Here is a 14,363-nt window from a genome sequence, read left to right on the forward strand (position 1 = left end):
AGATCTCCGCCTATCAGAGACCTCGCGGTCCCATCTACCAAGCTGATACCGCAACATCATGACCCTAACATCAAGTTCAAAGTCCCAACCTCCTCACTCACTCTGCCATAACCTGCTTTGCCCCCCAACATTGTCCCTGTACCTTAACCACCAAAGGAGGCTGCCGCATCTTTGTTCCAAAGCCGCTTCTGAAACCTCTTCCCATCGCACCCAACTCCATCTCTCTCAGCTCTGCTCTTCTGGGACACCTCCAGCAGTGCATTTTTAGATTCTCCCTCTACTGTATATATAATCATTTATTTAGTTTAACCCTGTTTATTTTAATTAGTTTTCTATGACACAATTCTGTCATTTGTGAATAAAATATATAATGTAACTCCTGCCATAGGCGTCGATTACGGGGACATCTCCCCACCACTTTTAAAAATGTGCGAACAAATTGCGACTGAAAAAATTCCCACACACTCAACCGAGTGTGTCGTCGAGTCTAAACTCATGCGATAGGTGCGCACGAAGACATAATTTATTAGATAGGCCTACCTAAACCGTTGGAACACACAAGACTGGAACCAATAGCAACGCCGGTAAACAAACCCCGAGAAGCCCAATCCCTCTGAGAGCTCCCCGCGCTACGGCCATCCGGAGGCGCACAGAGTTTTTGGCCGGGATATTATATATACACAGTGTTTCCCCCAGTAAATGTCTTAGTCAAGGTGGTCAAGGAGCGGGGGGGGGGGGGGGGGGGGTCTCCCTGGTTAAATTCAATTAAAAAAGATTGATGTCACGACCATTGTTGTGAACACCGATGCATTATTGATCTTTATTTACACCTGATGGAAGTATGTTTTCTTTCCCTACGAGAGTTTTCTACTTTGTTAATGCATAATAATTAAAAAAAAAAAAAAAAAAATTGATAATTTTTTTTATTTATTTGATATACATTGGTAGTCAAGGCGGGGCCCTATTGTTGATAAGGCGGCCGCCTTAACAACACAGTGCTGGGGGAAACACTGATACAATTATATTATATCATATACTGTTATATATAGAGCTCCGAGAGTCGCAAACGGCAACAATCACTTTCTCCTCCATGCTGCAGTTCACCCCGGACTGCACTGCACTGAGTTTGACGGTTTAACGCTGATTGGCTGTTACGTTACACATGTCACTCAGTGGCCACGCTGTTGAACGCTGATTGGCCGTCATCACGCGAAATTCGTGAGTTAAAATATTTCAACTCGAGCGAATTTGTCGCGCCACAGATCCTCGTGAACGTGCTCGTCTGTGCACGGCGAAAGTGTGGCGCGACAAATCAAAACGAATCAAAAAAGATTGCCCGATACGCGTCTATACGTTCACTTCGTATGGGATCTTGTTGCCCCGTTGCGTTTGGTGTGAACCCACTGGAGAAGTTTCAAGACAGACAGCCAAAATTGACATTTTTATTCAGAAAATAGCCGGTCTTTTTGCTTCCCTTTTAAAAGCATGTTTGTGACACGATATGGATACATCATCTAGCCTGCATGTGGAGGGCCACATAAGGTAAGAAATTGGTTTACGTAAACTTTGCTGTTGGTTCTGTTTGCTCGTGATGATGACCTGGCCAAAGGTTACCCACGGTCCTAAGCGATTGTGATCTGATTCTGTTTGGTGCTCCAGCTAGTATGCATTGTATAGATTGCAGCTAGTAGCAGCTAAACACGGTGCGATTGCTATGCCAATGTGGTTATAGTTGTTTTGTCTGATTGAGATATGTGACGACTTGGAGCCTGGTAGGCCTATCCTGACATAAATATGTTCTCGCGTAACCTGTGTGACTATCCTAAACTGTAGGGGATTTTATTTGCGGGCAATTTGCTTATGATGATGCAACGAGTGAAGTCTACATTGGTCCTTCTTCGCAAGTGTTTACTGGTGGTCAGGATTTGGCAGATGCAATTCTCCTCTGGGCGCTTTTTTTTTTTTTTTTTTTTTAATGCAGCATAACATATTCTACCAGCAGCCCTTGCTCGTCTTCAAAAGGCTGATGCTCAGTACTTCGTTTCATTTCGTACCCCCTTTATAGTCTGGCATTGTTTGTCTGGTAAACTTTGTTGATGTCAAGATAAGTGTTAAATTGCCAACACTGTTCTTTGTCCTGTGTGTATTAGTATTACATATCCCGAGCCAATACCCTGGTGTTTCCCACGCCGTTTTGCAAAACAAGCCAAAACACAAACTGTGGTTTTCAACTTTTATTGTTCGAATAGGATTTTCAACACCTGACAATACACTGTAGAAGAGCATATTGTAATGCAGCGTTGAATGGATGAACAGCTTACATAAGGGTACCCAGCCCTTTTCAAACCACACTCAAGCTTATGGTTATTGTCCCCACCACTTCTAAAAACAAACTGACGCCCTTGACTCCTGCTCTGTCTGCCTACACCGAAGTTTAACATTATAAACTTGGAAGGAGGTAACTGATATGCAACTAACTTATAGTGCAATGCTCTGTCTGCCTACACCGAAGTTTAACATTATAAACTTGGAAGGAGGTAACTGATATGCAACTAACTTATAGTGCAATATTATAAAAATGATGTATGACCGTTATTCTGCTATTGGCTTCATCTAAGCTGGCAACAGTAGCTTAGTAGCTCCACTTGTTAAATGTTGGTCGTCCAATAATATTATTTCTCGAATATACACTTGGAACAACACTACTACGGACTACAACAACGTGAATTTGAACCATTTATTTCGAGAAATATAAACGAATAAATATATGTAAACAATGAAACTTATAGTTCCCCCTGAGCGTCGTCAGCTTCTCGGTGCCCGCACTACTGGCCGTCTGGAGCTGGATATTTTAGTCGGATGGTCTGCACGACGCAAGTAACAAAAAATTAGAATTATTTGTTACTTGTCATTTTCATGCAAATGTAGCTCTACAGTCAACACAGGCAGATTCAGGGTCCATCAAAGGGGAAGTTGAGCTAGCTCTCCGAGATGAGGGATTTCATTTGTATTGATTTGTATTTTCTTCCACCCTCAACAACCCCCCTGAAAAGGTATGCGCATCTATGAAACCAATGATGGTATAAGCAGAAAGGGGCTCGCATGCTGTAAGAAAGACAACTCTCTGTTCTGCTCAGTATGTTTTGCCTATGCAAAGCCATCTGCACTATTTGGAAGTTTTTCAGCCTTGATACCGAGTGTTGCTTATTTGCTTGTAAAATATTTGCCTGTGATCATCACACAATTCTAACCACACACACATCCCAACATTGACATGTATTTGCAATGCAAATATCCACGGTCCAGGACTAGTTTCTATTATTTTACACGGTGGCAAAATTCTACACATGCTATTCTCGCTGTCTCATAAAAGGCCTCTCCATCCCAAAGTCCTGGGCCAGATCTTTGTCCCTGTCCATCCCTGGGCACTAGATTCACAGAAGCCTTTTCTGAGCCTTAACTCCACAGTGAGACACTTTGACCTCATAACGGGCAGTGTTGGGGAGTATCGGAATACATGTACCGGCATTACGTATTCAGAACACAAATTATAAGTAGGCTAACTGTATTCCGTTACAATTTAAATAGTTGGTATTTGGAATACAGTACATCGTTGAAATGAGTTTATTCGTGCTTTCACACCAACAGCATTTAGTGCGCAACTGCGCACTAAACGAGTTTGGTCCCTTGGTCCCGTGCGGTTGCGTTGGTGTGAATGCAACCACCTCACTTTGATGCGCACCAAATCAGCTGGGCGAGATCCTCCCTGAAGAGGTGGTCTCTCTCGGTTCGCTTCCAAACGAACCCCGGTGCGGTTCGCTTGAGATGGGAAAGCGAACGCAGCTCGGCCCAGTCCAGTTCTAAAAAACATAATTGTTTGATTAGCGGTATATTCAAGACTATCAGCACATTCACACTTTGTTCCTCTACAGCAGATTATATAATATAGTGCACTTTCAGGGAGACTTGGGCCTAACACATTCAGCAAGTTGTAACAGAAGAACACACCAGAAAAGGCGAGTTTAGTAAGCAGGATTTGATTCTGCATTCCTACACTAAAAAAATGCAATTCAATGTGAAAGTAATCCCAGTATTTACAATACAATATTCAGATTGAGTGATGTAACGGAATACGCTACATATTACATTTTTGGGCATGTATTCTGTATTCTGTTACTGTATACATTTTAAAAGTATCCTTCCCAACACTAATAACAGGCTTGCTTACCATGTTATGTAAATTAAGCACATAAGATGCATTACCCCCCACAGCCACAAGGAGGCAGGATCGAACACATAAGCTGTAATTACCACACACAGCCACAAGGAGGCAGGACACAACATACAAGCTGCAATAACTACTCCAGCCACAGATGGCAGCACCTTTAGACGGGTGAGGAGGGCGGAGCCAATGCGTCACATAGGCCACGCCTACTTGATACAAACGCGGAGCGGGAGTCAGATCAGGGCAGGAACCCATGGCAACCCCGTGGGTAGCCCTGTGGCTAGAAGACGGGTCAGCCCTGGGTCCCACGCGCGTGTTCAATACAATTCCCCTCCTTCTGCTTCATAGTTACCATACCAAAATACTTTTAACAAATAAAGTGAGCTAAAAGCGTTCCGGTTAAGACTACTTTCTTCAAGAACACGGCAACCACAACTCAGTCGCTGCATCCGGCCCTCACAAGTGATGACGCTCTCTGTGGAAATAGAGGATAGGCTTCAGAGAAGAGAACGCACGCAGGCACACACACACACACACACACACACACACACACACACACACACACACACACACACACACACACACACACACACACACACACACACACCTTACCTGCATATGTAAGACAGCAGACTGCTGCCAACACTAAAAAAGAAACTAGGGCTGCAACAACGAATCGATAAAATCGATAAAATTCGATTACTAAATGCGTTGGCAACGAATTTGGTCGTCGATTCGTTGTGTCGCGCGATTAATAAGTTACTCGTAGGCGCAGCACTGTTTACAGCCAGCCGCCGACAGGTTGGTTCATGGTTCATGCACGCCCACAGCGAGCTTTAGTGTGAGCGACCACAGCTTGTATTTTGGTCGTATCTTAACACTGGACTGTAGGCCTACATAGAAGTGTTGTACCTTCACTGTCTTTGGGTTAAAAAAACTCCTTCTTTCAGTATAGTCCAACCGAAAACTGTCAGCTGCTGCTGCTGCAGACGTTGTGCAGACGGGCTCGGAGTCGGCAACGCGTGCATCAACAGTCATTCAAAGCAGCGGTAGTAATCACACAACCGGACGGTGTAGAAAGTCCCGTCAGTTAAAAACAGTAATGCAGTTTTTAAATCCATGTTAAAATCGGCAGGATATAGAGCTAGTTAGCTTAAAAAAAGTGTCAAATGTGATGTGTTCAGGTCGGCTCAGTAATATGATTGATGCGTTCAAATGCAACAGAAAAAAATAAATAATAATTGAGATTTTGGTGAAAACTTGTTTTCACAGTAATATAAAATAGATAGTAAAGATAGAATTATGACCTGTTTAATGTCCTATCTTGAACTATCATCATCTTATCAGCAATTAAAGCAATATTACAAGTTCTATTTTAAGGAGTCTCGAAAATGGTATCAATAGGTTTGACCGGTTAACCATGGACATCCCTTATATACTTAAGCAATAGATCACGCCAGGCTGTGGTATGTGCTCATTATACCACTGTTAAGGGGCGTTGTCCGGCCCCGACGCGCAGCGGAGGGCCGGCGACCCCCTTCACAGTGGTATAATGAGCACATGCCACTGACTGAAGTGATCTATTGCTTTTATACAACGGTTACTGTTATGGCGAAACGAAAGTCATAGACACACTACATTTAAAAAGAAACCAAGAAAGTCAAAGTAGCCGTTTTATTAAAGACTACCAAAAAGTAGTCCCTCCTGGCTGCCTTCAAAATGCACGACGGTCGCTATGCAACACACTTTAGCGTCCCTCCGAGAGAACGGTTGTAACGGTTTCCACTTCAAGGCGCAGAGTGATACTTTCACAAAATGATCGGGCGTCATAGCAGTTATGTATACGGTCATTATACAACAGTTGGGAACCAATCAGATCGCTGGATTTAGGTCCCCCGTTGTATAAATATATCATATATCATACATTGTATGTTTTTTTTGTGTTATGTTTTTTTAATTGTTTTATTATTTAATATTACTTTTAATAGTTTTGGGACGTTGGCGCAATAACCTGGTGTTTTTACACTTCAGTCTGCACTGTGAATTTGAAGTAATGTTCCGTTTTTTTTATCCGATTCATCGATTAATCGAAAAAATAATCGACAGATGAATCGATTATTCAAATAATCGTTAGTTGCAGCCCTAAAAGAAACCACATCTTTATCATCATCTGTAAAAACACTTATTTTGCTGTTTTGATCCAACAGCAATAAATCAAATCATCTGCTGCTTCTGAAAGCCAGAGAGTGAATGTAGTGGGGTCCCGGGTCCCAGAAGGTGTGACTCCATCACAGTACTTACCGAGCGCTGAGCGCAGGAGAGAGCTGAGCATGGTTCCAGAGGTGTTGGTGGGAGCTCAGCAGGGCTGCTAATGCTTCCACAAAGGGACACGGCTATTTATACAGAGAGGACTCAACAAGCCCCGCCCACACCCAGCGCCATGCAGGCAGGTGTGATGGTGACCTCACCAGAGAGAGGTCAAGGAATGGCTCTGCCTGAATGGAGTATACTTCCTATTGTTTAATATTGTGTTCTTATAGTATTAGCCGTTAGTTAGCATGAACTCGTGGATGATGAGTCAACCTGAGGATCTTAACCTTTGTGTTGTTCTTGGAGAGTGAGAGCAGCATTAGTGTTACGGTCGAATGTAAACAAGTTCAATGGAGGCCTTTGTCTGTCAGGATCGACACATCATCTGGGCCAACGCAGCACTGAAGAGCCATAATATTATTGCTGTTCTGCCGGTCTTATTAAAGACCAAGACCATTTTACTATTTTTATATTCTTTGTAAAAGAAAAATTGCAACGTTTTATACGTTCTACCAGAGACCACAGAGGAATTCCCCTCCAGTTTATTCAGACATATCTTTATACGATCATTTCTACACCGCAGAGATACATTTTTATGGACTCGTAAAGATTTTAAGAGTTTTATGTTTTTCATTTTGAACCGGATATTTATTTGAATGGATTTAACGTGTATGGATCCAGTGTATTGGATCAGTATCTCAGGGAAAGCTTGAATAAAAAGGCCTTGATTAGGGATGCAAACAATTAATCGATTATCGATTAATTGTCGATAAGAGATTACTCGATTAAAATAAATTACTTGCAATTAATCGCATTTTAACCCGTAATTCCCCAACCGTCCACGTGAGGGCGCACTTGACGCCAGACGTACTTGACGCACACGCGGGAACACAAGCGGGAACACAAGCAAAGCAGGGCCGTGTTCCAATACCCGTACTTCCATGAGCATACTTAAAGGAAGTATACTATCCGCACTGGCTACTACGTTAATTTTTCAGATGTGAGTGCTGTTCCAAATCGAGTACTCCGTGGTGCACTAACCGGAAATTACGATCACGACTGCCGCCGTGGCTCCTCCCCCGCAATAAACATCCCGCTTTGAACGGTGAAATCTTTACGCCTAGCAGCTATAAAAAGCTATAAAAACTACAAAATGACTCTATTAATGCAGGCTATGTGGAAAATGCGCCGACTTTGGCTCAGCCTGGCTCCGCCTCTTCTGCTACGTAGCTAAGAAGGCTGCCGTTGAGTACGGGGAGTGTCCTTCGATCCAAACTTCACGTTTAGCCCGTTTTGAGTACGGCATCCGGGTCCTTTAAGTATACTTCTTTTCGCCGGATCTGAATTGGAGTATTGCGTACTCAAATTTTGGCTAGTAAGTACGGACAGTACGGGTATTGGAACACGGCAGGACGGAGTGCAGTATGGAGCCACTTTAAGTTGGTTAATGACGACAAAGACGCCAAATGCACAATATGTGGAAGTATTCTAAAGTACAACAACTAAACGACTTTGTTGAATTACCACCTAAATGTGTCACATTCAGAAGGAAATTCAGCTTCTCACAAGAATTGCCGCTTATCAATTAATCGATCATCGATCGATAAGATGAAACAACTATCGATTAATGAATTACTCGATAATTTGCATCCCTAGCCTTGATAACCTTCAACCTCAGAAGGTCAATCTACTCGACATGGTGTATATGGATCGGTAAAGAACACAAAAGTTCTCACTGGTAGAAGATGAAGGTCTACTTGTATGCACTGATGTTCTTTGTTTCACAACACAAATGACTGCATGAGAGCCTGAGTTTGAAGGTTGTAATAATCATTTAATGCAAAAAGCAAGATCAAGATTCATTCATCAGGTGGAGAGCTGGGGGGGGGGGGGGGGGCATGCGTCTCCAGATGTTGGTGTTTGTAGCGTAGGCCTGCTGCTCTCCTCAGTGGGAACCTGTTGGATTGGAAAGCTCAGTATGAAGAACGGTTTGGTGGCCAACAGGTTCTATTAGTAGGCTAGAAGGCTAAACTCTAGAAGGCTAAATCCACATTGTAGGAAACGTTGCTTACATTCACACGTATAAGCCAGTTCCAGGTACTTGAAGGTCCCATAACAGGGATCCCCAAACTTTGAGTTCACAGCATAGACAGTACAACGGCGTTTACCGTCACAGCTGTGGAGACACGGTTGTTATTTCCTCTCACCAATCTGGAAGTCACCCAATGACAGCTCTTCATTTGATATGAATTAGGAATCTGATCAGTACCTTTTAGCTACCGTTGATGTCGCAGTTGTACTTAAGCAGGTGACTTTTTCAATTTGTTTGTTAGGACGACCGTATATACAGGTGGTGCGGTCGTTGCGCCCATAAAATGCCCCAATAACCTTTATCACTTCCTCTTGTTCTGGATGGGGAGCAGACAGGAGGAGCAACTACACATGTAACCTTGCAGGTGAAGAGGAAATATGGGTCTTGATTGCTGAGCACATCGTGATACATTGTTCATGAATCCTACCACAGATGAGTTCCGCCGTGGAAAGCTCACAGGCGACGACATGATCTGCACATGGACTCTGGTTAGACATCACACTCACACACATGGAGTTCCAGTGTTTCAGTACTTCACAGAGTGACGGAACTCACTTGCAGTGAGGCAGGTGTACGTGGTTTGGGTGTATTTGTAGGTGCCATAGCAGGGGTCGCCGCCGAAGATCCTTTTGTCCACTTCACATACTTTCCTACCGTTACAGCTTCACATGATGAGATCATAACACGCGTCACTAATAAAATGAGAGCTACAAATACCTGCATGCAAACAACACTGTCTGGGAACCAAAACACACTGTTCTCTACCTAAACCCTGTTATTCCATTATCCATTCTAATGGAATAGTGGATTCCTTATCCACTAGGGATCACATTCCCAAAGAGAGTGATGGTTAGTTCAACGTTACAGAGTGCAGCTGTACATTCGGGGAAGCCCCCAAACCCGGTAGACACCTGCTTGCAAGGGCTTCCAAAGCGCCTTTTTGAGAGCATGCAGTGTTGGCCAGCTGTGCTGGAGGTCTGCCTTCACTGCAGGTCTGTCTGTCAGTCCGTCCGTAGGCCACTTTGAGCACACTGATCACTCCTTCATCTGTGGGAAAGAATAGAGATTAATTTATCAATCCATTTAATTTTTCAGTCAGTAAGCAATTTCTGGTTAGTTAGTTATTAGTTAATGGGTAATAACTAGGGATGCAAATTATCGAGTAATTCATTAATCGATAGTTGTTTCATCTTATCGATCGATGATCGATTAATTGATAAGCGGCAATTCTTCTGAGAAGCTGAATTTCCTTCTGAATGTGACACATTTAGGTGGTAATTCAACAAAGTCGTTAAGTTGTTGTACTTTAAAATACTTCCACATATTGTGCATTTGGCGTCTTTGTCGTCATTAACCAACTTAAAGTGGCTCCATACTGCACTCCGTTTTGCCCTCTTCATCGTGTCAGTGTCCCGCTTTTCGTTGGTCTTGTCCTGCTTCGCTTGTGTTCCCGCTTGTGTTCCCGCGTGTACGTCAAGTACGTCTGGCGTCAAGCGCGCCCTCACGTGGACGGTTGGGGAATTACGGGTTAAAAATGCGATTAATTGCAAGTAATTTATATTAATCGAGTAATCTCTTATCGACAATTAATCGATTAATTGTTTGCATCCCTAGTAATAACGTTTGAACACTTGGGGATCCATCTTGGAGTTTTCGGGAGTAAGTTACAATGGCTGTCCCTTCTTTGCTGTGAAGTCACTGAGTTGCTCCAGATTCACAGAAACCTTTCCTGAGCCTTTACTGCACAGTCAGTGCGTTTACATGTACACACTTACAAATAAGACATCAACAGGACTTTTAAAATGCTTGTAAACACCTTCACCGATCTACCTCGGACAGAAATCGGAACATGAACGGACCAGCAAAATAGGATAACAACACCTAGATAACTCGATCATAGTCCGCTTTCTATATTTAACTGTTTTCGCCTCACTTCAGGCATTGTTCCAGCGTCTTTCAAGACTGCCAGAATAAAGCCTCTGCTCAAAAAACGGACCCTTGATACCACCGACATCCAGAACTACGGACCGGTATCTCTTCTTTTATTCCTCTCTAAAGCACTGGAACGAGCCATCGTTAACCAACTATCTCTCATCTAACAACCTGCTTGACCCTCACCAGTCAGGCATCTCTAAAGATTTTATGTGGCAATTTTGGTGACATTTTGTAGCCTGTGAATCTTTTTATCATGTTTAGCTTTAATATGAAATTGTGGGAAAAGTAATTTTTTTTATTTATTTTATAAATGCATCTTATTCTAGAGATTAATATTCGGAAAGATTTTTTTTCTCGTGAGGAGAAATAAGCCTAATTCATGATTTTTTACAATCGCGCCACCTTTGGTTGCAGTTCCACAAATTTGGGTTTATGGGTAGTGGGGGTTATTGGTAACCATGCATGAAAATGTCAAGAGTTTTCGACTTACGGTATAGGCTGCAGTATGACTTTTACAGAATTGGAGTGGAAAAAAAACTGTTACAGAAACAATACTTCCTAAATATTTAGGACGTGTGAATCAGACATGGGGGACTCGAGTCACATGACTTGACTCGAGTCAGACTCGAGTCGCAAATTTGAGGACTTGAGACTTGCTTGACTAACACTGATAAAAGACTCGACTTGACTTTGACTTGGTCTTCATGACTTGAGACTTGACTTAGACTTGAGACAGATGACTCGAAATGACTTTTCTAAAGTTAGATTATAGGTTGGATATGTGATTTGCGATACGCCAGCAGATTTTGAAAAGACGCAACTCAAATGGTCCTACCCCCTCTCCTTCAACGCTGACTCTGACTCCACCCATTCCAAGTACCTGGACGCGCAATCACACAAGAGCGCGAACACAGATGCGCGAGAGTGGGCCAGGGCAGGCTAGCTAGGTTGGAGTTTAGGGTTGTATTCTAGCGCTAGGTCCAAATGCGGATTAGCTAGTAAACTAGCTCCAGTAGCTACCGCAGGATAACAACAAACAGAAGCTTGCTCTGGCACGAGGTCACGCGCGGGGGGAGGGGGAGTGCAGTACGACCGTTTGATTGACGTACTTACTGTCCAATGGCACTCGGTGTTTCTGAAAATCATTGGCTGGAGTTTTTCGAGCCCTGCCCGTTCCACTGATGATTGACTTGTTTAATTTTCATGTCAGTACGCTACTTCTAACTCAGTGGTTTTAAATGTCTTTTTGTTCAAGGTGGAGGTACGAGTTATAGCAGTCCCTGCATCAAGTGCACCTCTTGAACACGTGTTCAGCCATGGTGGGGTGATAATGTGACCGCATCATTCAGAACTCATTGACAAAGTAGCCTACTGTCAAATTATTTTTTTGCAAATGCAATGCATTGTAAGTCAATGTATGTTGCGAGGCAGCAAGATTGCTACCAGCTTTCAGGCTTGTGTATTACTATTTCCCCTTCCTACAGTATGTGTATGTGATATTACTTTTGAAATAATCTTTTTTTTCATGTCTGATGCCATGTGTTGCAAATAATATTCTACAACATGTAGGGAGATTGAGTGATTGACTTGAACTGTTGTCGTATACAGCTACCTAGAGGTTATATTTGATTCTGTTCATAGGTTGGAGGTAATGATCATAAAAAACATTTTCAAACTATGCACATAATGGTTTTGGAATGTTTTGAATAGTTTGAGTTATTGTTAAGACATTGTTATTGTTAATGTTGAAATAATACTCAACTTATGAACCACTCTCTTTACCGATTTTTAAATGTGGAAACTGGGTTAGATCATCAGATTTTTATATGACTTGACTTGTGACTTGCTTGACCTGAGCAATGACTTGACTTGTGACTTGCTTGATTCTCACCACAGTGACTTGGGACTTGCTTGAGACTTGAAGGTTATGACTTGAGACTTGCTTGTGACTTGCACATGAATGACTTACCCCCACCTCTGGTGTGAATACTAGGGCTGTCAAAATTGCTCAAAAATGACATTCGAATGTTCGTTTGGAAAAAAAATCACGAATTCGAACTATTCGAATATCTGGTTGCCTATTTTACGCAGTTGCCGTCAATATGTCAAAAATGCGACAAAACCATTGTTCAAATTAGTGGGATATATATATATCATATAAACAGCCCAGTAACGTGGAGGCCTAATCATGAAAAGCCACAACTTTGTATCGCTTGCATTTCACCACCACACCTGCAAGCGCGCAAACTATAGTAATCTGAAGAAGACGCCCGCTTCTGAATGTTACAAAGTATGCTAGTGGTAACGTTCCTTGCTTTGCTTACCATTTATCGAGAAGGCCTATTAAAATCGATAAAGAAAAAAATGCATGTCGCCTACGTCTTCCACCATGCCAGCGAAAGGGCCAGCACTACGCACCGTTTGGATTCATGAAAAAAAAGCTGTCTCGGACTTTGCCGAGAACATTGCGTTATAGCAGCTTTCACCAGCCAGACTACTAGCTCCCTGAGCTCTACTTCGGATGCTTATTGAATGGCATAGCCGAGCTGGAATACCTATATCCAAGTACGGAAACCCCGAGGGGATAAAATACATTCGCTCTTCACAATACTAGTCTGTTACACTTGTACCGCGGGAGTGTTTTTTCACATTCGAATATTATGAGGGACATCGCGAACAGACAGAGGCTCATTCACAAAGCAGATAGAGGCGCTTGTACCGCGGGAGTGTTTTTTCACATTCGAATATTAATTTTCACGTTCGAATTCGCGTTTTTGTATACATTTCGAACGAATATTCGAACTTCGAATATTCGTTGACAGCCCTAGTGAATACTCTCTCTCTATCTCTCTCCCGCTCTCTCAAGGTGATTTTATAGGCAACACCTATATGCACTTAGATCAGCGGATTTTTTTTAGATGTAATAGCAAATTCTGTACAGAAACAGAATATTTTATGTTTATCTATCTTCCCACTTCTAACAGCTAAGTAAATAAAGAAACTGAAAAGGGAAAATTGGTAAATTCTTCTGTAGATCTTTATCTTTTGCATAAACATACCCTTATAGTCTTTGTTCCTCTACAGCAAATTATATAATGTAGTGCACTTTCAGGGAGACTTCGGCCTAACACATTCAGCCAGTTGGAACAGAAGAACACACCAGAATAGGCTTGTTCAGTAAGCAGGATTTGATTCCGCATTAAACTTAAATCACTTCCAGTGATTTAACGGAATACGCTACATATTACATTTTTGGGCATGTATTCTGTGTTCTGTAACTGGATACGTTTTAAAAGTATGCTTCCCAACATTGATAACGGGTTTTCTTACCACAACTCAGTCGCTGCATCCCGTTCTCACAAGTGATGACGCTCTCTGTGGAAATAGAGGATGTAGTCTTCAGAGAAGAGGACACACGCGCGCACACACACACACACACACACACGCACACGCACAAACACACCTTACCTGCATTTGTAAGACAGCAGACTGCTGCTAACACTAAAAAGACAACATAAAAAACAACAGCATTATCATCATCTGTAAAAACACTTATTTTGCTGTTTTGATCCAACAGAAATTAATCGAATCTTCACTGTTTCTGAAAGCCAGAGAGTGAATGTAGTGGGGTCCCGGGTCCCAGAAGGTGTGACTCCATCACAGTACTTACCGAGCGCTGAGCGCAGGAGAGAGCTGAGCATGGTTCCAGAGGTGTTGGTGGGAGCTCAGCAGGGCTGCTAATGCTTCCTCAAAGGGACACGGCTATTTATACAGAGAGGACTCAACAAGCCCCGCCCACAC

General features: G+C 42.6%; 2 protein-coding genes across 2 annotated transcripts in view; both read right to left on the reverse strand.

Moving 5' to 3' along the window:
* Nucleotides 1–14,363, reverse strand: part of LOC115534356 (L-rhamnose-binding lectin SML) — a 38,531-nt gene that overhangs the window by 16,346 nt on the left and 7,822 nt on the right. The gene's annotated exons all lie outside the window — the stretch shown is intronic.
* On the reverse strand, nt 8,414–14,310 carry LOC115534355 (L-rhamnose-binding lectin CSL2-like). The gene is made up of 9 exons (XM_030345272.1): nt 14,233–14,310; nt 14,031–14,063; nt 13,893–13,937; nt 9,539–9,674; nt 9,183–9,289; nt 9,055–9,099; nt 8,805–8,943; nt 8,608–8,711; nt 8,414–8,491 (listed from the first exon to the last, which is right to left on the reverse strand). The coding sequence occupies exons 1-9, from the start codon at nt 14,261–14,263 to the stop codon at nt 8,481–8,483; spliced, it is 651 nt and encodes a 216-aa protein (XP_030201132.1). The 5' UTR covers nt 14,264–14,310; the 3' UTR covers nt 8,414–8,480.

This window comes from Gadus morhua, chromosome 21 (genome assembly GCF_902167405.1).
Source record: "Gadus morhua chromosome 21, gadMor3.0, whole genome shotgun sequence".
In the NCBI taxonomy this organism is placed as follows: Eukaryota; Metazoa; Chordata; class Actinopteri; order Gadiformes; family Gadidae; genus Gadus; species Gadus morhua.

Bases quoted from the DNA above. Each gene is read 5' to 3' on its own strand.
- LOC115534355 (XM_030345272.1), bottom strand. From the start codon at position 14,263: ATGCTCAGCTCTCTCCTGCGCTCAGCGCTCG. The intron at 9,290-9,538 runs GTGTCTACCGGG...CATCATGTGAAG, and splicing joins TTGGAAGCCCTTGCAAGCAG to CTGTAACGGTAGGAAAGTAT. The intron at 8,944-9,054 runs GTAGGATTCATG...CTCCCCATCCAG, and splicing joins CACGGCGGAACTCATCTGTG to AACAAGAGGAAGTGATAAAG.